General features: G+C 39.5%; 1 protein-coding gene across 1 annotated transcript in view; it reads left to right on the top strand.

Moving 5' to 3' along the window:
* LOC108884586 (cytosolic carboxypeptidase 4) overlaps nt 1-27,805 on the top strand; it is a 124,562-nt gene that overhangs the window by 74,083 nt on the left and 22,674 nt on the right. The window contains 6 exon segments of the mRNA XM_018678567.2: nt 4,918-5,005; nt 5,527-5,656; nt 8,363-8,516; nt 16,109-16,289; nt 26,222-26,351; nt 27,609-27,740. Coding sequence (XP_018534083.2) covers nt 4,918-5,005; nt 5,527-5,656; nt 8,363-8,516; nt 16,109-16,289; nt 26,222-26,351; nt 27,609-27,740 — 815 coding nt within the window.

The raw sequence follows: 27,805 nt of genomic DNA, 5'->3' as shown, positions 1-27,805 counted from the left end.
CCTGTACCTCTACCTCGCTGAACAGTTGTAGCCCACACACAGACTTTTTTACATTATAAACTATGAAGTGTCACAACCATATCCTGGCTCTCCTTTACTACACCTGAGACACAATGCCTGCATGTCTGCTTTAGGGGCTGCTGCTGCTGCTAGGCCTACTGCTAGGCCTACTGCTATGATTCAGTCTTTCTCTGGGGTCTGTAGGTGTGGTTTGGGTTAAGTGTCACTCATCACCCCAAACTGCAGCAGGTGAGAGAGAAAGGGTGTTTTGAAAGATGCCATCTGGAGAAGCAGACGCCGGGGCATTTACACTCAAATTAAACTGAACGACTCGAACCAGCACGGATGTCGAAAGGTTCTCAAGGGTCGCGAACCGCCATACTGGATGAGTCCTAACACAACCCCCTCCAGTTAGGTAATACACTCACCAGGTAAGAACAGGCCAATATGTTCACATTACCTGCAACACGTCGGTACTGGCAGGCTTTTGTTAGGTGTTAGGCTAGCCTTAGCAGGAGGGATTCATCATTTCATTGAGCCTAGGTTAGCTTAGCACCATAACACCTACCTTTCTCCTTTTTACATTGAGTTTCCCTTGATAAGAGAGACAGTACACCATCAACAAGGCCCAGGTGCACACTGGGCCTTAAGCTGAAGAGAGCTGGGCATTCTCCTGAGTTTGGTGCGCTTGTGACACTTCATAGTTTGCAATACACACTCCTAACAGTTTAAAACTTACTCAATCCAATTAACTCCACATGTACTCCTTGCCTGTACATCTACCTTGCTGAACTGCTGCAGCTGACATGCATGTGTGGGTCCAAACCACAAACATTGCTGCTGCTGTGCTGCTACTTCCAGCCCTATCTTTGATACTGGTCATGATCAGTAGAAAGTTTAGTTTCATTTGATTATACCTCTTCTGAGGAGAACGAGAGCGAGTAAAGAGCATCAAACAAAGAGAGAGAGAGAGAGAGAGCACATGGGAAATACTGCTTCACCTAATTTCTGTTAACTTATTTATAATATAATCACAGGCCGTACTCTCCTTCATCGTACGCTGAGAGGCCGGGTGCCAGGACACACCAAAGAGCAACAGCTCAGCGTACACTTCGGTGTACGACCCAAGTGGTGTGGTTCAGTTTGCGTAGCCAGTTATCCTTTCCAGGATGATTTACATTCTCACGATTAATGATTAATTAATGTATTATGTATTTACTTACTGTAATTACGCCAACTAATTCATGACTAATGTTGCCTTGCTAGCTTATAATCACCTTTACACTGATACTTGAAGCAGGTGCAGTGTACTTCATGCTGGCTGTTGTGCTGGCTGGCTGTATGCACACTTATCTTCCACTTATTGTCCAATATCAGCTGTGATTGGCTCCACCCCTGCCTGCCAGTCCACGAGTCTTGTCAATGATATCTAGTCAACATTAAAAATGTGTGCCAATCAATACAACCCAAGAATTTCCAGAACCATCAGCATCTCAGGTTTATCTCTAGATGCCTTGCCACTGTGGAGCTTCCTAAAAACCTAAGTGGCCTCTGTTCCTTAAAGTGCTCCTTTCTCAGTCTGATTTTATCTCAGAAATTCTCCTTCCTGCTCAAACCAGCCTGGAAACACCCCGTGTTTGCTTTCTGAGTAGTCTGACAGTTTGCCACAAACTCTCAGAGGCTAACTGAAAGTCCTTGTTCATGCCCAGGGGATCAGTCTGCCAAGTCCTGTGTATATTTCCTGGTTCCTGACTCTGAATGCATCCATGTAGTTGCAAAGGTCTGCATTTGAATTGTATCTGTGAGTGCTTGGAGTGTACATGCTACAAGCTTGTCAACTACACATGCAGTAGAAAGGCTAAATGGACTGCAGCCATATTGATTTCCAGAGGGTGTGTTTGGAATGTTTTCATGCATCCATGCACCCAATGTGGTGGGCCCTTACAACTGTGTGTGCGTGGTTGGCCCACACAGTAGTGTTTACATGCAAGCTACCCGCCCAGGCCTGTTTTCACAGGTTGTTTACTTGCAAGGACCGTTTTTCGGTTTTTGAAGTTGATTCAAGTGTTCTTGAACATAGTATGAACTGAATTTAGAGAACAGCATCTGTGTACACTTCAAGGAGATCAGGAGAATATGAATATGCACACTCAGGAAAGTATTAACATCACGGAAGGAGGTGGAGGAGGTCAAATTTTTGTAGCCTTTCATAATCATAACTCAGTGAAGTCACACACAGATGTAGAACATGTATTGATATCATTTGTGTTACTTATTGAGGATACCATTATCTTATTATTTCTGTAAGCCTTTATGATATAGCCTATGATTTACAAGGTCATTTCATTGTATGAATCAGGTGCCAATAAAATATTTGTTCCCATTGGTACTTAAATGCAGGTTCAGTTTTAGGGGAAAGGAGAATTTTTTTTTATTTTTGTAAAGGTTGTGTCACTGGCTTCACCAGGCTGCACTCAGTCTGTGTTTGCAGTTTTATTGCCAGCAGCAAATAATGATCACCTCCTTCAAGAGGGATTTTCTTATTTATATGGCCTTTTGCACCCTGACCCTCTATCAGAGCTCAGTCTCTGTCTCACACACACACAATCTGTGGGGTTGATGGAGCAGACCTCTTGTGGTGTTTTCTTGCTGTTATTCTCTCCTATCCCAAAGACAGCTCTACAGTCTCAGCAGTGGGTCTTACTATAATACACCATCCATTACAGCTAAATACACACACAGACAAAAGGATTGCAAAACACACTCAGTTTCTTCAGTAGCAATCTCAGTTCTTTTATTCACACATACTACACACTGATTCATACAATGCCCCTTGTACCGGAAAATAGCTCTTTTTAATGTCCCTCAGGAAATCGGTTTCATCTCAAGAAGAAGTGAATGAATAGAAGAAAGGGTTGCTCTTCCAAAATAGTCTATATTTCCCATTGTTCAGAAAATGACTTTTCTTTTGAAAGGTTGTCAAGTATTGACAGGCTAGAAAGTCATCCAGTTATCTGTTTTAACCTCTGGAGATTTGATGCTGCTTCATACAACAAGGCCTTAATACAGCATAGAAATATACTGTGGTTACAGAGATAGAGAGTTTGGGTCATAGCTACAAAGTCAGCATTTTTTGTGACATTATTGGATAGCTGCGAGTAACAGGAAACATGGGTAGGTCAGATGTGACTTATGCCCACAATGAAATTGGAGGCCTTTAACTTATTCATAGCAGAAAAATGTTAACAATCTCTAGTGAGTCTAGGTCAGTGAGTATAAGTTTGTTGCTTCAACCTTGCTCACCACTGTAAAACATAATATGAAATACATTAAGCTTTCTGTAATCAAGCCCATCATGACAACATACATGGCATTCAGAAATTATTTATACCCCTTCACTTTTTCACATTTTGCTGTGTTGTATGAATTTTGAACATAACAACCGGGTGAGTTAACAACTCTCAGGACCATCTCCAAGAGGTTTAATACCTGGGACTCCCCAACCAGTTTTTAGAACTGAGGAAGCCTTTCAGATAAGAGGTGAAAAGTATTCAAGAAACCTACAAAGAATTTCAGTTTCCTCCAACTTTAGCCCAGAACCTACACGGATATTTTGCTATGTTGCAGGCATGGACTAAAATTGTTTTAATTCATCAGTCTACACTCCATATCACTCTATACTTCACAATGACAAAGCAAAAACAGAATTTTAGGAAATTTTTTACACACCTGGATTTGGGGATTTTCTGCCACTCTTCTCTGCAGATCTTCTCAAGGTCTGTCAGGTTGGATGGGGACCAATGGTGGACAGTCATTCTCATGTGTATTCACAAATGTTAATGAACATTCACAGAGTTGTCCCTAAGCCATTCCTGTGTTGTCTTTGCTGTGTGCTCAGGGTCATTGTCCTGTTGAAGTCTGCATTCTGTCAGCTTTCTTTCGGGCAGGTGATGAGTGGTGTGTGGTTTCCTCCATACATGGTGCTTAGAATTGAGGCCAAACAGTTTAGTCTTGGTTTCATCAGACCTGCAAATCTTCAGTTTGTCTGGAAGGCCAGTGTCATGGCAAAGATGCCTGAATACTTATGTCAATGTGATATTTCTGTTTTTCTTTTTTAATACATTTGCACAAATATCCAAAATTCAGTTTTTGCTTTGTCACTGTGGGGTACTGAGATTGTAGATTGATAGGGGTCTAAATACTTCATGACTGCACTGTATGATCATATATATATATATATATATATATATATATATATATATATGTGTGTGTGTGTGTGTGTGTGTGTGTGTGTGTGTGTGTGTATGTATATATAGGAATCTGATCACACTGCCATGTAATTAAAAGTAAGTAATTAAATATGTTCAGTTTTGATTACATCATTTAAATTGCTAATATTAAACTCATCCACATAGTAAATGCCTAAACAAGCAGATCCAGTAAGGCACCCTTCAGGAAATCCTTATTTGGACAGATGACTTTTTCTGTTCAGGGATCTGGTACTTGTCACTAAGATTTGGTAATGTTATTGTTGTGTTTTGTGCTGTTTTGTGTGTATATTTGTTGAGTTTAATATATTTGTAGATATAGATGTCCATAATTGCAGAAAATTGTAGGAACAGGCATTGCAAACTAGCTGTGCACTGTGGTATTTGCCATTTGTCCATGCTATGTACTTGTTCCCATAAAGTAAACATAAATAAATACATTCCCTTATGTAAATTCTTACATCATAAAGATGGTCACACCCAACACAGAACTAGCACAGACCAGAGTGATTAGACACCACTGCACTGTTATTAGACATTTCCACAAGTTTACAGCCTTAACACCATGTCTGTTCCATGTGGCTGACTATCTGTGCATGTGTCTGTGAATGTGTTTATGTGTGTGTTTGTGTGTGTGTGTATACTGCAGGAATGCAGCCGGTGCTGTATTCAGTAAGGGAAGCTCTGGAAGGTAGACCACACTGGGTCAGGACCGGAACTGAAATTTGTTATTTCAGGTATGAATGAAATGCACAGATTCAGCAAAAAATTAGATCTGTTTTTTGGGTTTTTTTTAAATTGACAGACCAAGTACCATTACTTTAAAAAAGATGGCAATCTGATCATTCCATTAGACTGCTTAGGGGGACTCAGACCTTGCAAATATATGATTTGTAAAAACGTCAGCATGGCGACTCCCCTCAGTATTTTTTATTGTGCCAGTGTGTTTCTGAAAACTGTCTGTAAATGTATTCATCACACTCAAAGCATGAATGACTTATGAATTAGTAATGACTGAATGATATAACATATGATACAGCACAATTTTGATTTGCCCACAGAAGCTCAAACTTCAACAAAAGAAAGTTCAGTGATAAGGATCTCACAAAGGCTTTTGCACTGTTTGAATGACTAGTGATGTCTGAGAGCAAAATACTCCAGAGTGCTCAGTGCTAAAGATAGAGACCTTATGGTATGGATCTTTTATCTACACGTAACATAACATATTGCTTCTTATTTCCTCTATTCTCTCCTCCAGAAACCACTTTTGTCCAACTCAAGGCAGGAGAACAACCTTTTATACTCTGACTTTTACCATCACCTTCAAACACAATGAGGACGTCTGTTACCTGGCCTACCATTATCCCTACACATACTCTGCTCTTAAGGTACTCACCTTCCATCCATCCATCCATCCATCCATCCATCACACTCTATCTGCCATGCCAAATACAAAGCCCTCTAGTTTTACAGTAATTGTTTGTGCTTGTTAGTGAAGCATTCACTAATACAAACCTCCTTGTTTTTATGCATTGTTAACTTGAGCCTAAATTACATAACCTGAATTATATAAATTGCTGCTAAGACTGGAGAAAAAAGAGCATTGTTAGCTTTGGTTTTCTCCTGTATACTTCTGACACAATGCATGTATACTGTATGTAGTGTAGCATACTATAAATTCCTGTTCTTCATTTTAGGGAAAAAATAATTTGCTCCACCACAATTACCTGACAGCTTGAGTTATTAATCGTCCTCCCACATAGTTTCATTAAAATATCTTAATTAATGATACTTTGCACAAAGCAAAGACTAGGGAAAAGTCAGAACTTTGCCTTTCCTTTTTTCCTCTCCCATGAATCATATGATGACCACCTGATTTATCTGGAGACCTTTTGCAGAGGCTCAACTCCTAGGTTGGACTACTACTACTGTCTAACCGTATAAAGTAGAGAAAACCAGCTCCTCGAACAGCTACAACACTAAAATGCTGCTGAACCATTGATGACCTAGGATTACCAACCTAATAATGTCAGACAGAATCAGTTCAATCACAGGAGACAGTTATTGCACAACCAGTTGTTTTTGCTGCTGATACTCCATGAAAGCTGATAAGACCTCTGGACTTTTAATTCAGTTGGATTTTTCCACCATTGCCTACATGTTACTAAATAGTCACTTCTAGTGTGTAGATTCTGTAAATTGACAGACATGAAACATCCTCCTCACTTTTGAACATCGTGATACTTAAATTCTTTCACTTGGGGCAGTTTTGATCTGATCCTCTAAAGTTAACCTGCTCTCAATCAGATTAGTGGCATAGCTTACCATGGTGATCCATGGTAGCTGGAAAACCCACTAACCTGACTTGGTTAGGCCTAGACATCAGCCTTTATTTTATTTTGCTCTGCAAGTTTAAAGTTTAATTAACAGATGTCTCTGCATAGATAAAGCTTCCTTTAAAAATCTGAGGTTTAATTGTTTAAATAGGCTGATTCCTGTGTATATATCTTCCCAAGCTAAGTTTCAGGCAGTATGTTGGTATGCAAATGTAATTAGGAAATCAGTGTAGTGGTTGTGGGACACTGATTATAATGCTAATTTCCTGAAGCCAGCATGGTAATTCTGATTATTGGGATTCCTTTTCAGCCTTACATTGTAATTTTGCTGCCACAGATGAATGCAACAATAAACATCACAAAGTGACCACAAAGTAAGCAAGTCCTCCCTGTATGAGACCAGAAGAATGAATATGTTGAACAACAGCATAATTGGACTGTGTACACTATATGGATCAGAAGCCAAAGAGCTGAGCCTTCTACTCCCCAGTGCTCTTATAGATTGTTCTTTTTTCTTTCATGTGTCTGTCAGTTTCCCTATCTTCGTATAAGTTCAGTAAACTGTGCCTGGAATCCACACAGTTTCCTTCATTATCATGCCTTGCTCTATTTGTAGTATTAATTATCTTCAGTTCAAATTTAGATTCCTTTGTGCTTTATTCACATTAATCGGTAATAGCCGTTGTTGGCAAAGAATGTATATGACACTTAAAAAAAAAACAACACAAAACAAAACCATGCTGACTGCTGGTCTACTTCATTGTTAGATGAATACTGATAAGCATTAGTAGTAGCAGTAGTACATAATAATGACTACGAGACAGAAGGTAACTGGACTTTTCAATCTTAACCTCTTAACCTCTTCTTAAACCTCACTGTTATGGCTTTTCTTTAACTCATGGTACTTGTTTTTATTTAAATTATTTCATTTTATATTATTGTTTATTTTTACTGTAAACCACTGTAACTTTGATTTATGATTATTATCAGCAGCAGCAGACTTTTGGTATCGTCCTTGTAGATGGAAGGGAGGCGACTGAGACTGGATATGTTCCACGTCTCACTTGCAAGATCTAGACTACAAAAATACTGAAGATTAGGGAAGAATGGTGGTTGTGGTTGTAAGCAGAGAAAAACATCCTAGAGAAATGCTGTTGATATTTAAACTCGGCAGCAAAACAAACACTACCCCCCCTTCAGTGTTCCTTCAAAAGCTCGGCTCCCCATTCTCACAGACACGCATCTCATCAAGGAAACCCACAGTAATCAAGAGGGAAAATGGCGGAATTGAGCAATTGAAGCAAAACAAACGTAGTGTAAAACATCATTGAAGGAATGACATGCGCACAAACACAGTATCAGTAGCAATGTAAGGAAGTAGAAACTACAAGAGTTAGTGGTTTAGTATGATTTTACAGAGCTGCATTGACAAAACACGACATGAGCCGCATTATGCTTCCTTCTACACGTATTTGATACAGTGAATAGTGATAGTACAGGGATAGTTTTATGTGAATATAATCTTAAGAAGACAGGGATTACACTGCTCATCTCATAAGATGTGAATAAACTCAAGCAGCCTCAAAGTTGAAAGTTAATGCCACTGTCCCTGTTCTAATGCAGTGCATTGAAGTAAAGAAGGAAGGAAGAAGGAAGACATGTCACTGTTTTTATACTTTCTTACTGCACTGTATAGTGAATGTATGTACACATGTATGCATCAGAACCTACATGTCTACAACTTATTGTGTCTGCCAGGCTCATCTGAAGATGCTACAGCAATCAGTGGATCCTGCCAAGTTGTTTTTCCGGCAGCAGATTCTTTGTGGCAGTCTGGCTGGAAACCCATGTCTAGTGGTTACCATCACAGCCTGTCCTGCCAGCAGGGCCTGGAAAGACATGCAGCAGCTACGTGAGTACTGCTGTGTGTGTGTATTTGTATTACATATGTTGTAGGGGTATAAATCTGTCAAAATATAATAACATAAATCATTTAATCTTAGGGTGAAGACTAGGTTTAAGGTTAGGTATGTTTAGGTTAAGTTTAGGCAAGTAGTGATTATGGTTAGGGTTATGGTAAGTCTCTAGGAAATGTAATGTAAGTCAATGTATTGTCCTCTGAAGTGAGTGTGTGTGTGAGAGAGAGACAGACAGAGAGAGAGGAATATTATTACACTGTGTGTATATGTGCAGAGTGTACAGGTATGTGTGTGTGTGTGTGTGTGTGTGTGTGTGTGTGTGTGAGAGAGAGAGAGAGCAGATAAAAGGAGACAAACAGCAGCCATCCATCCTGACAGAGACAGATATCACATGCTTTGTTTATTTTACAGTACTTAATTGAAAGCCAGTGATCCTTAGCAGTTGGAAATATGAAGAAATAATTTGTTTAGGAGAAAACCATATGAGATTCATCATAGCATATCCACATTAGCATAATATTATTCCCTACTACTGTAGTGCTATTACATACCAGGCATTTGTGCATTGCAATTATGGCATTTCATCTTGTCATTTTCCTGCAGATGCTCCAACAAAGTCAGCATTTCAGGAAAGGACCTTTGATGCTCATGCATTTTAATATGAAACAATCTAATTGGAATGGTTTAATATGAGCCTGTGGTCATGAGTCTTCTCAGAGGAAGTGGATATTATGTTGACACGAACAGGTGTTTTTCCTCAGATTAATCAGTTTTCATGAGTCTTTGATTTGCTCTGAGGGATTCTGTCTGTTTATGTGCTTAGTTAATAGAATATTCTCTTTGACTGAGCACAGTAGCTAACAATTATCCCAGCTGCAGTTTTGACTTGCACAAAAATTCAAAGGGGATAATTCTAAGTGAGGAAATATTCCCATTGTTTTTGGGATGTCTCGAAAAAGATCCATCTTCTGGTCTATTAAAATCTCTTGGAGAGTAAATAGTCAAAATTTGTTGTATGTTAGACAACGTGTGACAGTTGATTCAGATTAAATTTGGTTAGGGAAGTTTAGGGAAATATGGTGGTTTGGTTAAATAGAAATAAACACCTTGTGTCTGAAGTCACTGTGAACAAGTCCTCCAACCTAAACAACCATATAGGTTGCTTCTTGCTTGACTTTGTTGCTCTTTGTACTATGTCACCTGACTTCCTCCTTTGCTCCAGTCATAATTACTCTGGCCACTAGAACATCTAACAATAAACATGCTGTAAGAAGCTGCCAGCCCAGACAAACAGTGAGTTTGTTGAACAAGTCGCCCAATCTGTCACAATGTGGGTGCGAGGACACAAGGATGAGGACTCAAATACGGACAGTATAGGGGATTTATTAAAACAAAGACCAAACCAAAAGTACAACAAAAACTCACTGGGTGGTCAGGCACAGGAAAAGTTCCTAAAACACAAGAAGTCCATAAAAGCCCAAAAACAAAGAAATCTAAAAACACAGGGGAGCACAGGTGAACACTGGAGAGCACTGGGGAAAACAGGAACACACAGGTATGCAGAAAACCTAACAAGACTCAATCCACTGACAACTAAACAGGGGAGACACAGAACTATATGCAGTGGTGGAAAAAAGTTTTCTGAGACCCCATGCATTTGTGAAATAATACATTCAAAATCATTCTTAGGTCTTCAAGTGCAATTTCTTTTTGTACAGTCACAGCCAAAATTCTTAACAAATCCTAAAAAAGCCATTAAAAACTTAAAATTGATTGGTTTCATAAAAATACATAAGACATTTTGAGTATTGGGTCATTTTGGTACCAGTGATCCACTAATGAAGGCTGTGCTTTTTATTAAAAAACAGAATTTTTGTTGCCGTGCTTTGTGTCTATATAAAGCCAGCAAATTTGAAAGTTCTTCAGAGACAAAAATGGCTAAAACAAGGAACCTAACGCAGGAAACACGCCTGGAGATACAGATTCTCAGCCAGGAAGGGTACAGCTGCCACCAGATAGCCAGGAAGTGCAGATGCAGTCCTTCAGCAGTTGGATAAACTCTGCAGAAATACAGATGAACTAACAGCTTGGAAGACACACCAATATCTGGGCGTCCAAGGGCTTCAGCAAGAAATGACCGCATCTTGATCTGCATGTGCAGGGAAAACCGTTGAATGACATCACAGGAGCTTCAGCAGCAGTGGTCAAACCAAACTAGTGTCCAGTGCTCCACCCACACTGTACGTGGCCGACTTTTTGATCATGGCTTAAGGTCCTACAGGCTGTCGAGAAGCCCCTGATCAATGAGAGACAGAGGTTAGCCCAGCATCATTGGGCCCAAGCACACAATAATAATAATATTTGAGATTGTGTAAAATTTTAAGGGTATCCAAAAACACTTTTCCACCATTGTATGCACAGGAGGATGATTACTCATGGGACACAGGTGAGATCAGAAAAACGGAGGGAAACACAGGACAAAGACAGAATGTAAAAGCAACACTGATGAGACAGGATAAGACTTCAAAATAAAACAGGAAGAGGACACAAGGAACACAAAGGAAAGGGATAACAAAATAAAACCAGAAACACATGAGAAATTAGAATTACCAAAATAACACAGGAACCTATACCAGAAGCACAAGAGAAAATACAAAATAACAGAAACTAAGAAAACAAAAGTCACGCAGTCTTAACGGAGTGTAGTTGGTATGGTAACAATAATAAACATGCAGCTAACACTGTGGAATGGTCTCAGTTCGGTTAGGTTTAGAGAAAGATTGTGGTTTGGTTTAAAATTGGTTGTGGAATGGTTGACAACAATGATAACTGGCCTCAAATGGGAACTAAACAGCAGTCTTCTGTGCGAAAGTCTTAATGAAAGTTTTAATGACTCATCCATCCACCCTACCCATGAACTTTCTCCCTCTTAATACTACATCATCTACTTTGTTCCTGTCATAATTACTACATCTGCTAAATATCACTTAACAACATGATGTAACTGTGGGCCATAGTAAAATGCTGCAGAGATGACCAAGGGTCTTGACTGTCCTCTCTAGTTTTCTTTATCAACAATGTGATGAATCCTCTAAGCCCACAGTTTGTTTGGCTGTTCTACAAACAGATACACTAGATGTCTTTGCCTTTTCTGTCTTGAGTAACTCATCAAGGCTCCTGGGACCTCTATCATTAAAATGTACTTACAGTTACCATCACTAACCAGGGGTGTCACCAACAATGAGATACAACTGTGAATCACCAAAAAACAACAAAGATAAAGTGTAGTGACAATGGAGTAAGGCTGGGGTTCATCTCTAGGGCTTATCCAGTGACCCAGCTGGGTATTTCTGTCATTAGCAATTAACTTACATCCCCTCAGTGTTTGTCTTACTCAGAACCCAATCTGAACTCCACATTGATTTTGTTCAGATCAATCCCATCCCTGTTCAAGGTGTTACTGTTGAGCTCTAGTACGTGTAAAAGTTTGCCAGTCACCATTAGGTGCAGCAAAGAAAAGATCTCTCCATGTGAGGGCAACTGATGTTCACCTCAACAAGGCAATTAAACTTACAACCTTTAAACTGTGCAGAGAGGCTCAGTTTACAGGCTCAGATTTTTTTCTTAGATTTGGGTGAGCATTTTTATCCTGTGTGTGTGTGTGTGTGTGTGTGTGTTTATTGAACAAACAAGCCAAACTTCAGTACAAACAAAGCCTGGAGCACTAGCAGCCAATCAGTTCCAGTTTTCTTCCTGTTTATGCAAATGAGTATGCTAATCAGGTCTAATTACATCCAGCCATGTCAGTGGGGAGGGCACTGTGACTAGTACATCTTATTGGATGAAATGCTTGTAACTCCCTTTATTTAAGTGAAACCACACATGATCTTGAATTTAATTTAAGTTCATCAGTCATAATGACATATGGAAATTCATGCATTCCTACTCTGTGTTAAAACACTTTGTTATGATGCATAAATGATGATGAGCGTTCTCCTCTTTATCTTTGCTGCTCTTCTTAGACACACAAGCTTTTCTTCATTGGGATGGATTAGACAAAGCAGCCTGCTTCCTGCTTCACTCCTCTTGTCTCTAATTAAAAAAGGCTTCCAGTGCAATCACAGCTCATCTCTGAAAGCCGTTAATTATCAGACATAATCTCATTTAGCAGGACAGGCATGGACTCCAGGTAGCTGAAGCTGGACTAAGATGGTTTCTCTGTCACAGTCTATGACAGAGTCAGAGACAGACTCTCTCTTTCTCTCTCTCTCTCTGTAGCTTTCTCTTTTTCTGGAACATTTTTTTACTTTGTTTTTCTCACTTATTCATTCACCCTCTGTCTCATTTTTCAAGTGTGTCAAAAATAAACTGAAAGAAGCTTTGCCAACAAGGACTGGGTCTATTTTCCAGTGTTTCTGTAGTTTTAGATCTTCATACAGGAATCCTCTGTCTGTATGAAAAACTGAAAAAGTGACCCTCTCTTCTCTGTATGGGTCCCCAGATCACCCTGAGTATCTCATGCTTACCAAGCCATCATCTTTTAAATATCTTTTCAAACTCAACTCAATTACGTACGAACACAAACAATGATACACTAGCAGGCCCAGGTTTGGACATTAAAGAGCAACTTAACACCCTGTTTTAGCTTGAACATACAGCTTTCACAAATAGATGTTCACACACACTCGCTCACAGTATCAAAGCACTGACATAAGTTTTTGTGGACCAGCCAGATTCGATTCATACTGCTGCTGCAGTGCAAAAACTTTTACTGAAAATGTCAATGCCGTGATCCTGTTCAGCACTAGATGTTGTTTGATTCCTATGCCTCACTCTCTATCAGTAGCTCAAACCATTAGCAACAAAACTGAAAGGTGGGAAGATTTGTTGATTGTCTGATGTTGGCAATACTTTCCACTTAGAAGTAGGTAACCTGGATAGGACAACCTGGGTCCTATTTTCATTGCTTTTTTCCATCATTCCTATCATTATGCCATCAGTGTAATCATCAAGTTAAGTTGAGATTTGAGAATGCCACATAGTCACCTAAAGAAATAAGACAGGTCAAAAAACACAAGCAGTCGATGACCAGACAGGTTGGAAACAAACTAACAGGCCACAGATTTTTTATAACATCTCAGGTGCATCACTTTCAGTTTGACCTACAAATAAAGTAGTTTAGATATACACTCTTGGTTTGTGTACAACCTGGTTGTATTTCTTTACTCAGTCTTAAAGTAAGTAGACAAAGTTATGTTACCATGTTCCCAGATCTCAGCAATTAACCTTGTGAGATTAGTGTTATTATAATTGATAGAGATGATTAACAAAGGACAAGACCAAGTAGTAATAAACTGTAATGAAGTAAATCCAGACTGTAGTTTAAGCCAAATCACTGGAGGGATTAGCTGTGGAGAAATTGTGTCCCAGTTCCATGTGCACAAATTGCTCTGTAAACTCTGGGAAATTAGCCCAATAAAGAGCAGTGAAAACATTCACTATAGTAAAGAAAAAATAATAAATAAATTGTGTTATTGATGGAAACTGCTCTCTCAATGCAATACACAGATGGTGGACCTGTCCATAGTTGGAATAAATAAAACCAATTGTAGATGGCAGTGGAACTGCTCCAAGAGCAAGAGAGAAAACAATAAAATACATTATATTTCATAATATATATCATATTTCTATAATAAGTTTACTTGACAGTGACATTCTAAATGACTGATATCCATCAATCCACACATTGTATAATTTCATATATATATAGATAACAAGGCCACAATACGATGGTTCTTGTGATATTTTTAAATAAGGCAACTTGGAAAAAAAAATCTGTTTATTGAACAATGAACAAGGCATTAATTTTTATTTGTCAGTTGGATAATAAAGTGCAAAAAACAGTCGTCAGTTGTATTCCCGGACGTGTGTATAACCAGTATGACGGTGTCTGCATATTGTTTTTTGTTTATCTGTCACCTTTTCCTATCTCTCATTTTATGACGTGGGGAAACTGTTTCCATACGTCAGACCTAAAAGATCCTGCAACATCCACAATTTCATTGGCTTTGTCTCTCTTTCCCCTGCTCCGTTCTCCCTCGCCTTCACTGTTGATTTGAAGAGGGAGTGAGTGGAGCGCAAAGGATGATGGACATGCATGGGACGATGGTCTCTGTAGTTCTCATGTCCCTTTGCATTTCCCTTTGCTCTACTCCACCACGGCTGTAACAAAACTGTAACGATAGGTCTTTCAAGTTTTGCTTGTTACCGTCCAGGTCCACAACAGTACTGAGACACTTTAGTTATCGCAATATCATGAAATTGACAATACCATTACTGAAGTTGTTGCAACCCTTAAAATAATGCAGTGCAGAAACAGCCTAAAGACAGACTGATCTCAAATGGAGAAATGCCAGCTGTCAACTCACAGCACTTGTTTGACTTGCAAAGTGACAGTTTTCTAAAGTAAAAAAAAGGAAGCTGATATGATGTGGTCATCAAAAACCACACAACCACATTTTTTATCAATAAAAAGAGATTATTCTCCACCACCAGTTGATCAGACCAGTGAGTCAGCCGGCAGTGTCTGGCTGGTATTTCTATGTTGTATATGTGTGATATCACAGCCTTCGGTATCCCCTCAAAAATGTTTTCAGATATTTTATCAGTGTGTCCTTGTTTTGTTCTCAGAGTGTGGTGTTGTTTTGCCATATCACAAAGAAATTACTGTCAGTGAAATGTTTTATTACATTGCAAGGCTACAGTTTTGTTCCTATCTTTTCTGGTGTGAAATTGAGTCAAAGACACCTTCCTGGGAGGAAAAGGCCTGTGGGGATTTGCCCAAAGTGATACTGACAATAAAGTACACAGGAATACACACACAGCTGTGTGAGCTCAGAATGTGACCGACATCACCCACATCAAACGTGTCCTGTTAGATTCAGTGGCTCTCACAAACACGGGAGAATAGAGCCATCTTTAGTGAATACAAGCTGAGAAAAATATTCCATCAATAAAGAATTTAAACTTCATTGAGGGACCATATATTCTGGGTTGTACAGACATCACATTACAACCCAGACTGATCACACACTCTCCATCTGTTGACATGCTTTTTGTGCAACATTCACATTGTAATTACTGACACTCAGAAATGTTCATTATGACCCCTGCACAACATCACATTTACCACTCATGACCTCTGGTAACCGACCTAATTGCCCAGCTGCCACTATCGCTGACAGAGCTTAATAGATTGTTGTGATGGGTGTAGAGGACACACCAGCAGCACAGCTTTAATTAAAGACCCGATCAGGATAATTGAATGATGCCTGGTACTCAGAGAGCACAGGAAATGTAGGCAACTATCAGTTTACATACAGTGGCAGCTTTGTGGTCAGTGCTGATTGACAAGGTGCTGCTGAGTTTAGAAGCGCTCCTGTTACTTGGATTTCATAGGCAGGGTCCCTGAAAACAGTAACTAATGTTACTTGAGCAAGATTTTGAAAGTCCATGGACTCAATTAGCCACATTCCGTACATCATGTCAACAGAAAAATGGTAGACCTATGTTTGTCTCCCTGCAGGTAATCGTCCGTGCATTGTGCTGACAGGCCGTGTTCATCCCAGTGAGTCCAATGCCAGCTGGGTAATGAAGGGCACCCTGGAGTTTCTGTGCAGCAGTGACCTGGTGGCCCAGAGTCTGAGGGAAGCTTTTGTCTTCAAGATCATCCCCATGCTCAACCCAGACGGAGTCATCAATGGCACGTAAGTGGGAGGCATGAACACTGCTAAATGCAGGACTCTAATGTAGATAAATAATAGATAAAAATTAATATCAATAAATAAATGACCAGCCACTTCTCCTTTGCATAAAACCTCATAATAATTTTATCAGATGAGATTAAATGGGGGCGCCCCCATAGCCGAATGGTTGGAGTGCGTACCACATGGGTGCCCTGAGCAGCTGGTCCCCAGATCGACTCCCTGTTTCCTGTCTCATCTCCACTGTCCTATCCAATAAAGGCGAAAAAAAAAAGCCCAAAAAATAACTTAAAAAAAAAGATGAGATTAAATGATTGGATCACTTCCCAGGTGACCTGTCTTCATGTAGATAAGAGATTTTGAAAATGTGCCTCGTTCAGGTTTATACAGGCAGTGAACGTGGGTACAGGTCCACTAAGCTGTCTTTCTTTGAGGGAATCTCCTCCTTTAACAAGACTGTGTTGGATATGCCGTATGATGCAGTTAGGGCAGTGCATCATGTAAGTAGCATCCTCGTGTTGAACATTCAGATGTGATCACTGCAGAGTGTTGAACAAAGCATTTTAGTTGCTGTGGCCAGAAGAGAGAGACTAAGTAAGAGAGAATGAATGAAAGCGTTAAAACGCTACTCTTTAAGTTCACGTATGTGTCTGTGTCTGTCTATATTTCTCTGAGCAAAACTTCACTCCTGTGGCATTGTTTTTATTTTGTTACATTTAATAATTAGTCTCCACTGTGACTTTAGGAAACATGATGTTATTGCAGGGATTTGTGCTTTTAACAAGGGGAAAACTCTTGTATCAAAAAGTACATTTCAGCTTAGACAACTTAATATGAAAGCTGCAAGAACTGCACAACAGCAGTATATCTTCAGCTTGGTCTTGTCTTATTTACTCGGTGTCTTTTTGATTTTAGTGTTTTATACATGAATTACAACATTTGTTAGTGCATTTCAAAAGGAGTCGTATGCTGCTCCAGTGGGAAGATGACACTAGAGGTGTCACCTGTCACAGCCTGTCACTGCCTTTAATATGAAGGAAAATGATACTGCAGTTTTTTAAGACTGCTTAAGACTGCTGTTTGAATAATTATGACATGCTTTTACCTCTAAAGCAGCCTACCCAGCTACTTTTCATTCACAGTTTTTAATAAACCGCTTTTTTGTCACTCTGAATTTAATCATTAGTGAGCAAATATCCTGAAGTGTGATTTCATGGATTTTACATTTTTGGAATATGTTGTATTTACAATGGACAATGTGCTGGAGAAATAAACTGAAACAGCTCAGATATCAGCCATGCTGTAAAATCAGCTATTCTAGCATTTACCCTGGGACCACAAAGGTTTAGGCCGTATTTTCAAATCCTGTCACCTGAATAATGAGTTGAGGGTTTTTTCATGGAGTAGGGAATTGCTTTCTTAAAAAAAAATTCTCTGATAAAAATTGAAAAATGTATTTTGAAGTCATTTGCACATTTATTGCTGCCTAATGTCACCACTGCTTGATTGGTCAACCTAAACAAATACTAGTAGTTGTCCTATGCTTAGAAAATTTAAAGTATTTCACCCAGGTTAAAGACAGATGGCTCTATCACTTTTACATCCATGCTATCCACCCTGATCCCCTCTATCTGACTTTTCACAGTGGTATACAGTTAGAACATCACTCTGATGAATACTGAAGCAATGTTTTGGCAATGACAGTCCATTGAATTTTTTGAGACTTCCTCTTTAGTGTGAGCAGATAGGAGATGATAGGACACAGTCACCCTTGGAATCCAGAAGGTGGATGATGGGAACAATCTGAAGAACACAGTGGTGATGGAGAGGTGGTTGAATAACAGATTAAGCAATGAAATATTAATACTAGCATCTTCCAGTCACTTGCTTCATAAAACCCCAGGAGAGAGGTGACTGGTGGCTTTAAAATGGAAATGATGGAGATCCTGGAAATTTATGAATGAAAAATGACACCTGGGAGAATGAGGGAGAGGCAGAAACTCTCCAGCAGAATACAGACAAAGAAATGAAAACATTTAAGTGTTCTAAAAGGAGATTATGTGTGATCAATCAAGCAAACTGTGATTTTAGGTTCAGAATGATTGATAATCTGGTGTATGAAGAGAGCAGATGATGTGGAGGCAAATACTGGTACCAGCTGGGTCTGGCAGTTTGGGTCTGTATTTGTTTCCCACTTAGAATTTTGTGCAGATCTAGACACTGAGAGACAGACCTGGAAAGACACTGAGTGACAGAATTAGAGAGACACTGGGAGACAGAGCTGGAGAGATGCTGAGAAGATGTTGCTATGACAACCCTGCCAGCTCCAGGGATGTCATGAGTTGGCTGTCACGCAATCATTCAGACATGACTTTAGCTGTAATTGAACATTATACAGAAATGGGTTGTGTTTGGATGTGGACTTCCAATTCAACAATCTGTGTTGCTGCAGATGGACTGCCTGTGCTCTCTTGTAGCTCATGGTGAAGTCACTGTCACACTCTGGTTGCTTATCATTCAAACAGTGGACCACATTCTGTACCACAGTTGATGGCTACTGAGAAGCTCAAGCAAAACACTGCACACTCGCCCTACCTGCCCTGATGAAACTGTGGTGTCTGGACACAACACCAATGTGAAATCTGATTTGACGAAACAAAACTGTAGTGTCCTCCCACTGCAGTCACGAATCACTGGAAATCCATGCTTTACCTTCACACTGTGGATATTCAACTCAATGGTTCTCAACCTAGGGGTCCCATTGTCCAAATTAGTCATGAGATAATTTCTGGGGATTGCCAGATGGCTGTTGTGAAAAAAAACAAAAATGAAATGACTAGGGAATGGTTTTTATGTTACATTGCCTGCACCAATGATGAGTGTGTTTGTGAGAGTCAAAGTGTATGTGTGCATCAGTTTCTGATTGGACACACAAAAACATATTGGTGCTTTTGTGCCACAGCTATAGCCAGTTTTGCTAGCTATGACACTGAATGACTATGGAACGATGGCCTTTCAGCTCAGGACCCTGGCCAACAGGAGGTATTTCAAGGTGACCCACTTGAAAATCTGACAGCAACACCATCAACTGAGAAATCTAAGGTTGCCTGTGCCTGTTTCTCAGGGTTGACAACCACTGGTTCAGCATTAAAAAGTGAAAAAAAAAATCCACAGCAATATCTCCCTGCAGAAACAGTGTCCCTGATATTCCATCTACCTCACTGTCAGAAAGTAGCCTTAGTGAAAACTGTTCATTGTGTGTCCTAGTTCTGTCCAAAGCAAGTCACAGAAAACCAAAACTGTGTGAATAGTGCAAGATACTGTACCATGCAGCTGTAGTTTTTGACACTACAAAACAAGCCTAAAGGTACAGCAGCTTATTACAACCTGTAGTTATGTTTCATTGTTTTTTTGTGTGGCATGCTCATACAGTTCATCACATCAAAGGGTATCCCTACCTATAAGGTGGTTTAAGTTGGAGGACTCCTTTTTGTAATTTGGGCAAACCAACACTTTTATTTTTAATTTATTTTGAGTGGTCCCTCTTCATGTTGTAGACTTATTTCAGCAGGATATAAAAACAATAAGACCACATGACATGAACAATATACCAGCCATGTCCTGTCCTCATGACCTGAAGCAGCCTTTATCTCAGACAGTCTCTCCTTCTCACCATTCCTCTATTTTGCTTTCTGTCGCTCTGAAAGTAACACAACAGTTTCTCACCCTCCCTCCATCTCTCTCTCTCTCTCCCTCTGTATGTGTGCGTGTGTGCATATGTGTGTATGTGTACGTGTGTGTGTGATGTAAGTCTTGCAACACAACTCTGACATTTTACAGGAATTAAGCTGGACACCACAGGGATTTACTCATCTTTCTCACCATCTCTCTTTCCTCCTCTGACTTTCTTCTTTCTCAGGTCAATTTTCTGAGCTTGAAATTGGTGTGAAACTGGAACAATATTGCCAAAGCATCAACAGAGCTTTTTACATCAAATCCCATTCCCTATTGGTTTGTGTGTGTATTTTGGGTCCTCGAAGGCATATGATGTCTTTGGAAACCAGGAGGCAGGAGGTTCTCTCATCAGTTTTAGCTGAGTATACAGTATCATTCTTCTTCTTTGATTCATTTTCTTATGTTGTGTGCCAACTAAGTTTGGGTTATAATTAGAAAATACTTTGTTTTCTCTTTTAGGCTACCTGTGTATTCAGTTTCATAATGATACTAAAAAACTGAAATTAAACACAGAATAAAATAATGAATGATGAATAATGATAAATTAAAAAATACACAAAGTTCAGTAAAAGAACTCAATAATTAATAATAAATCTGTTTTTTAAATGCTCCTTTAATTGGCACATTATAAAACCTGGTCATATTTAGACTCTCACAGCTCTGACAGGTTAGAGAAAGAAGGTCTGGTTTGATACAGAAAAAGTATAAACCACAAGTAAACCACACACAGGACTCAGGATGGCAGCCCTGGTTTCAGGTATGTTGAACATCCACCCTTGCCATCTCCCCATTTCACATCTTACAGTGAAAAAAAATGACCAAACATGATTCTACTAGAACTTACGTTTTCTTCAAAACTTACTTGCCAATTTAAGAAATGTTATTTATTGAAGACAGGGTTGGTGTAGGTAACGATGTTTGCAGTATTTTTTTGTCTGACCTCTAAGGTGCTGTATGTAAAATATGTTTGTTTATTTCTCCACATGCAGATGACTGTGAGCACACTGTATACTATCTCTGGCTCAGTAACTAATGCTTCCTGTGGCTGTGATTCATTGACAACAATCAGTATAACAGTGAGAAGAGGGAGTGCACACTCACACAGTCACACACTCATTACAGTTTACAGTGATACATTTCTGAAACTCTGTAGAGCCAAGATATCCAACTCACATTCCACACACACTCCATCCAACTAACAGGAACACAGACTGCGCATTATGAAAATGATTTCTCCATAGTAGTTCAGTAGTGATATTTGCAATAGTTGAAATTTACTTTCACCTGCATTCAGATTCCTGTCTGAATTATTAAAACTTGAGTAAGAAAATAAACCCTGCCAACAGGCAAATGTAGCATCAGCTGACATAATAATAATATTAATTATAAAAAGAACATGCTGTACTTCCAAGGGCATCTGGTAGATGAGAAAGTCTCAGTTCATTTTAATACTGATAAACCCACACAGACAAACAAATAAAGGCTGGATAAACATGCAGTCAGTTTAAATGCTGTAGTTAAATGACAAATTAATGTGAGCTGTAGATTGTGTCAAAACCCACAGAATCAAATATTATCTGGCAACAAATTCCCATTGGCATTCATTGTTGATGTAGCCTTCACAAACAAATGCACACACTCAGTCACACACACGCACAGACAAAAACACACACATACACATGCCTGAGGGCAGGCAGCTGCAGTGCTGGGCAGAAGGGAGTAAATGTTGTGGAAAATAACAGTTTACACAGTTTTGACTGTGTTAGATCCCTGTGTTTCTCTGTATCTGCTGTCCTGGGACAGAGCTGAGGCTGGGAGGCTGTGACACAGGGCGAGAGTATTATATGGTAAGAAAGGGAGACAGAGAGAGATTGGAAACAGAGAGGGAAACATTGCAAAAAGAAAGATGAGGGAAGGGAGGCAGGGATCGCTCAGTGTGAGATAGAAACAGGGCAGATTGAATGAAAGAACTGCTCTGAACCTGGTGTCAGGAGAAATCAATAAAGACTTTAAGGAATACATCAAGTTTGTATGAAATTTCCCCATTGGACAACATAGCTACAAAATCAGTGGTTTAGCTTAAGTCCACATCAGGAAAGGAAAACAAAAATAAACTAGACCTGCAGGCAGGTATTAACGGGGTCCAAGCCCCCCGTGCATTTCGCACCTGGTGGCCTGTCGAGGTGAGGAAAGTCAGGCCTGCAGGTCCACAGGCAGTCTCAGGTTTAGAGCAGCACAGAGATTAGAAAAATTTCCACCAAGGTTGAAAGTGTTTTTATTTTATTTTTTTTCAAAAAGGTAGGTTAGGCTTTAAGAGCTTTAAACTTCAAGTAAAACCCATTATGCATCAAATTGAATGGAAGGTTTTTGAATGTACAATGTACAATGTGGGAGTTTGTGGCCAAAATGCCCTTACCTTGATTATAGTGGCACCTTCTGGTAGAATGTGACATTTTTTTGTTTATGATGTACACATCATTCTATACCTCCACTGAAAATTTACATGCTGCTTTGCATGCGTGGCCCCCAGCCCCCCATTCAGTCGTTTAATTGTTTTGATCCTGACATGTGTCCACCAGTCTATACCTTCATTTCATTTACATAACTTTTACAGTGTATGTTGCAGTAGCACTTTTACCAACACAAAACAAAACAAACACAGTGCAACAAAACAAGCAGACAAAAATTCAGACCGATCACAATAGTGTTCCCAGCACCGCTGGTACTATAGCCCACTTGGGCTTGGTCCCCTAACAAAGTGCAGTCTAGGCTTAAAATCCATCCATCTATCCATTATCTATACCACTTATCCTTAAGGGTCATGGGGAGGCTGGAGCCAATCCCAGATGACATTGGGTGAGAGGCGGGGTACTCCCTGAACAGATCTACTGAAAGGTTAACATAGAGAGACAAAAAGTCGTTTACACTCACATTCACACCTACGGCAATTTAGTTACCAATTAAACTAACCAGCATGTCTTTGGACTGTGGGAAGAAGCTGGGGTACATGGAGAAATGCTACGCAGGCACAGGGAGAATAATTCTAGATTTTGTATTATGTGCAAGAGGCCTAGCCTCTTTATATAGAGTTAATCACAGCCAGATGTATTTTTTAAGTCAGTATCTACAGGCCATGGACATTCTAAGATACATAACAGCCATGGTGGTGGCCTTTTGTTCAGTGTCCCTGCAGTCATCAAGTTTTGACTTTTTTTCCATGTGGCCACAAGAACTAAGTTGCAGATGTACCAGATCCAGACTTGGGATAATTCAATTCAATTCAATTCAATTCAGTTTTATTTATATAGCGCCATATCACAACAAAAGTCATCCCAAGGCACTTTTCATATACAGCAGATCTAGACCATACTCTTTAAAATAGGTATTTACAGAGACAGACCCAACAAATCCCACCATGAGCAGCACTAGGCGACAGTGGCAAGGAAAAACTTCCTTTTAAGAGGCAGAAACCTCAAGCAGAACCGGACTCAGCATAACACGGGTTCCATATAAAATGTAAGGTGATGCCAATAATACAGCAGTAGTAATGATAGTAGTGATAATTAAAGTATTAACTGCTAACATAGCAATACAACTAATAGCAGTATAAGTAATTTGTAATTATAGTAGCAGGTGTTGAGTGGAGTTGTAGGAGCAGCAGGAGACTTGTCATCGCAGATCAGACTCTACAGCTCCAGAGGCAGAAATACCTGCAGAAAGAGACAGAAGAGGAGAGGGAGACGGAAGAGCACAATACTATGGGAAAGGGAAGATATTGAGTTAGTAACATGTATTCATGGGTTATGAATCCATAGTGTGGAGAGAGAGAGTGAGAGAGAGAAGCTGAGTGCATCATGGGAGATCTCCCAACAGTCTAGGCCTATAGCAGCATGACTAAGGGATGGTTCAAGCCTGAGCCAACCCTAACTATAAGTTTTATCAAAGAGGAAAGTTTTAAGTCGACTCTTAAAGGTACAGAGGGTGTCTGCCTCCTGGACCGAAACTGGGAGAAGGTTCCATAGTAGAAGAGTCTAATAACTGAAGGCTCTGCCTCCCATTCGACTCTTGGAAACTCTGGCAACCACAAGTAAACCAGCATTCTGGGAGCGCAGAGTCCTAGTGGGATTATAGGCTATGACTATGAGACTATGAGATCTTTAAAGTAAACCACACATTGTCTATGGTGTGACAGTGAACCATCTGTTGTGTTACAACCACAGTTCCTCATCTCTTGGCAACAACACAGATTTGTAAAATGTCCCCTGCCAAAGGGCAAGGGCATGAATAAAATGAGGAATTATAAAACTGAATGTTTTTTTTCCTTTCAGGACTCTTTAGTATATTGGTTAATAGCCCCAGTATTCATCCTCTGTGTGTCACTGATTTAACTTCACACACTTCGTTTGAATAGTTTTATAGCTTATTTGCTTTGATTGATTATACCTAACTCAGCTCGGTCAAACTTACCATCCGACACACGCTCACTGACACACACTGCTGAGATAATACCATATCAAACAAAATAACTGGATTCAGGAGGAAAACAAATATACACACATATACAGTAGGAGTGTTAACTGTGTGTGGCTCTGGATGTGAGCCCTGAGAGCTGAGACTCTTGTCTTTAATGTCCCACGAACCTCCACCCTCAGAGAGAAGATAGATTTTACACATACACACATGTACACAGAAAAACTGAAATGCAAGCAGAATAGCGTTTAACATGAAAAGTCAGACTCTGTGAAGGATGATTGGGGATATTCTGTCATGCAATACGCGCACACACACACACAGGTGTCCACCCTTCTGAAATACATTTATCACTGTCACTTACTCTGTTGTACAGCATTAGGGGCCAGTTTGCATGGGGGCTCAAAACCTGGTCTCCCCACTGGTCTTGTGTAAAGCAGTCTTAGCCCTGTTTAGCCTCTAAAACAGGTGTCATGGTTAATATTTTACAAAGATCCATTTCTTTTATTCTGTTGCACATTAATGAGGACATATCTTTATTTGTTTTGAGCTGTGTGGAGATGGTCAATCTGCCTGCGCATCCAGCACAGAATTCCGATATCATATTATTACATACCGTATTTTTCTTTTATCAGAAAAAATGACCCCATGTCCATTACTTTGGTGAATGAGAATGTATCTAAAAATCTAATGGCTAGAATTCCATTATCTTCAGTTGAAGAAAGTTTTGTATTTGCATTGTGTATGAGATTTCGTCTAGCACCATCCTCAGTCTAAAATGCCAAATATCTAATAAACCAAAGGCAGATTGGAGTTTGCGTTGCACCTCCATTTTCTCAAGGGGATAATCTCCTTTCATTTCAGTGACTCCATCTCTCCTCAAGCTTCATCCTCCATCCAATGCTATAAAGGTTTTAAAATTAGCAAATTGGTCTGCATGCTGCAACATTCACGAATGTTTTATGTTAGTCTTAACTTTTAAAATAGCTGCATTGTATTAAAAAAGTCATTGGATGCTTAATAAATTAATATGGTTGGTATGGTGGATTTTATTTTTATTCCACGTCTCTACAGATGTCAAACTGAGACCTACCAATGTTATTAGGTGATATTAGGAACTATTCTGTGCAGTAATGCAAGATCCATGCAATGTAAGATCCATCCATTTTCTAGGGGAATTAATAGGATTCATTATATGGATGACTTTAGTGTTTAGTGTGAAACTTTAATACTGTACGTGCACCATGCTGCATGTTAAGCAATGATTGGTGATTGGTGTCACAGACCAGTGTATAGTGCATACATAAATACATCAATTATGAAGCAATACTAACATCAGATGTCAACCAAATACCAAATGCATTTTATTTTGTTTAAAATGTCTGCATTGTGGGCGGCATGGTGGTGCAGTGGTTAGTACTGTCGCCTCACAACAAGAAGGTTCTGGGTTCTGGTGTAGAGACATACAATTAATAGTAAGCTTCTTTTCTTACACTACAATTACAATATTTGTGGAAAATATTTGGTTAAATGGACATTTACAAACAACTGCTTCATTCTGGAGATGGAAGAATTTGACTTAATTTGCTTCTTCAGTTAACCTGCATTATATGTCCCATTTACATACACTAGATAATAAATAACCAACTCCATAATACTATTAGACTAAATAGGTTGAACAAAAGCACTCACAATAGAAATGCTGTCTTCTCTGTTGTGTGTCTCCTCAGGACTCGCTGCGATCTGAACAGTGAGGATCTGAATCGCCAGTGGTGTAAACCAGACCCCGCCCTTAGTCCAACCATCTACCACACCAAGGGCTTCCTCTACTACCTCAACAGTATAGGACGAACTCCGCTGGTGAGATACACCTGCTGTTCTGTTAACTTGTTTTCTGAATGTGCTAGTCATCTGATGTTGTTGTCTCTTGAGCACTACCTGATTTAGCTTTGGCTGAAAAACCCTCCAGCATGTTGCTCTGCCCCCTTTGAGGATTTATTTTACCAGCAGTGAGAACAGTTCTCAGTTATTCAGAGCATCCTCATTAAAGATTTTTGCTGATGTTTTGTGTGCAGATAAACAAACACGATAAAACATATTTTCTTTTTTCTGAAGTCTCCAAAGTTCCTTCTGTGGCTCAGTTGTATCATTGGTGTGTGAGTGTATGTATGTTGGTGCTGTATATACAGAGAACACTGTATCAATCAGTGTTAGAATGGGGGAACGTGGCTGTAGTGTAAATCGCTTTGAGTGGTCGTTAAGACAAGAAACATGTTATATAAATGTACAAATGCACTCCATTTACATTTACATTCTGTTATAAATGACATTACCCAAGCCGTTTAAGTTGCTTATACCTCAAACATATCGTGACCGTAGAAGTTGTAGATTAGAAAATGGTCAGCTCAAGTGAGTAAAAACAAGACTAAAAGCCAGACCCAGTCCTTTTCATCTGACTCTGATCCTATCCCAGCAATCAGTCTCATGTTGTTTCCTGATTGTTTTTCTAAAGCACAGAATGAATGAGATTCTAGGTGCAACGCTGAAAAATTAGAGTAGAATTTCAAATCAATGGGAACCTAATTAACAACTAAATTAATGCCTGATTTTTTCAGGTTTCTCTCACAATACTTGCAGTCCACTATTCAGACAAACACAAAGGTGAAAGGTGTGTAAATGTGTACCTGATGAGCATGTGTGTATGTTGTGAGCACCACTTGTAAGAGTGTGTTTGCGGATTTGCTGAAAGTGAAATGAGGCTTTAATGAGAAAGACTTATAATATATTGACCTTGATTGGCTTATTTAATTGTTCCAAAGTAGAGTAGTTAGGTTGTTTTTTCAGGCTAATTTACATAATTAACAGCCAGCTGTTGTTGTTGACTGACATAAAGTGAAAATCATGTGCACTTAAAAACTTAAAAAATTCAAAGAATAATGGCTGACTGCTTAAACTAAACTGGTGTTAACCCAACAAATAAAGAGAAAACCATAATTTTATCTAAATATAAAATATGGTCTTTAAATCTTTATCAGTTTAATTAGGTTGGAGTGCTTGTGTGAATGTTTACTGCAGCCATGCAAAACTCAATTTCTCTGCCTGTACAATACCTTCCAGGTTTTCTGTGACTACCACGGCCACTCTAGAAAGAAGAATGTGTTCCTTTATGGCTGCAGTGTGAAGGAGACTCTCTGGCAGTCTGGCTCTGCTGTTGACACTGTAGGATTGAAAGAAGATCCTGGATATAGGGTAAGAAACACACTGACACACAGACACATTCTCCCAGTCACTCACTCACACACACACACTCCCAT

This window comes from Lates calcarifer, linkage group LG10 (genome assembly GCF_001640805.2).
Source record: "Lates calcarifer isolate ASB-BC8 linkage group LG10, TLL_Latcal_v3, whole genome shotgun sequence".
NCBI lineage: Eukaryota > Metazoa > Chordata > Actinopteri > Centropomidae > Lates > Lates calcarifer.
The sequence above is the reverse complement of the archived record's forward strand: the minus strand, read 5'-3'. Positions and strand labels throughout refer to the sequence as shown.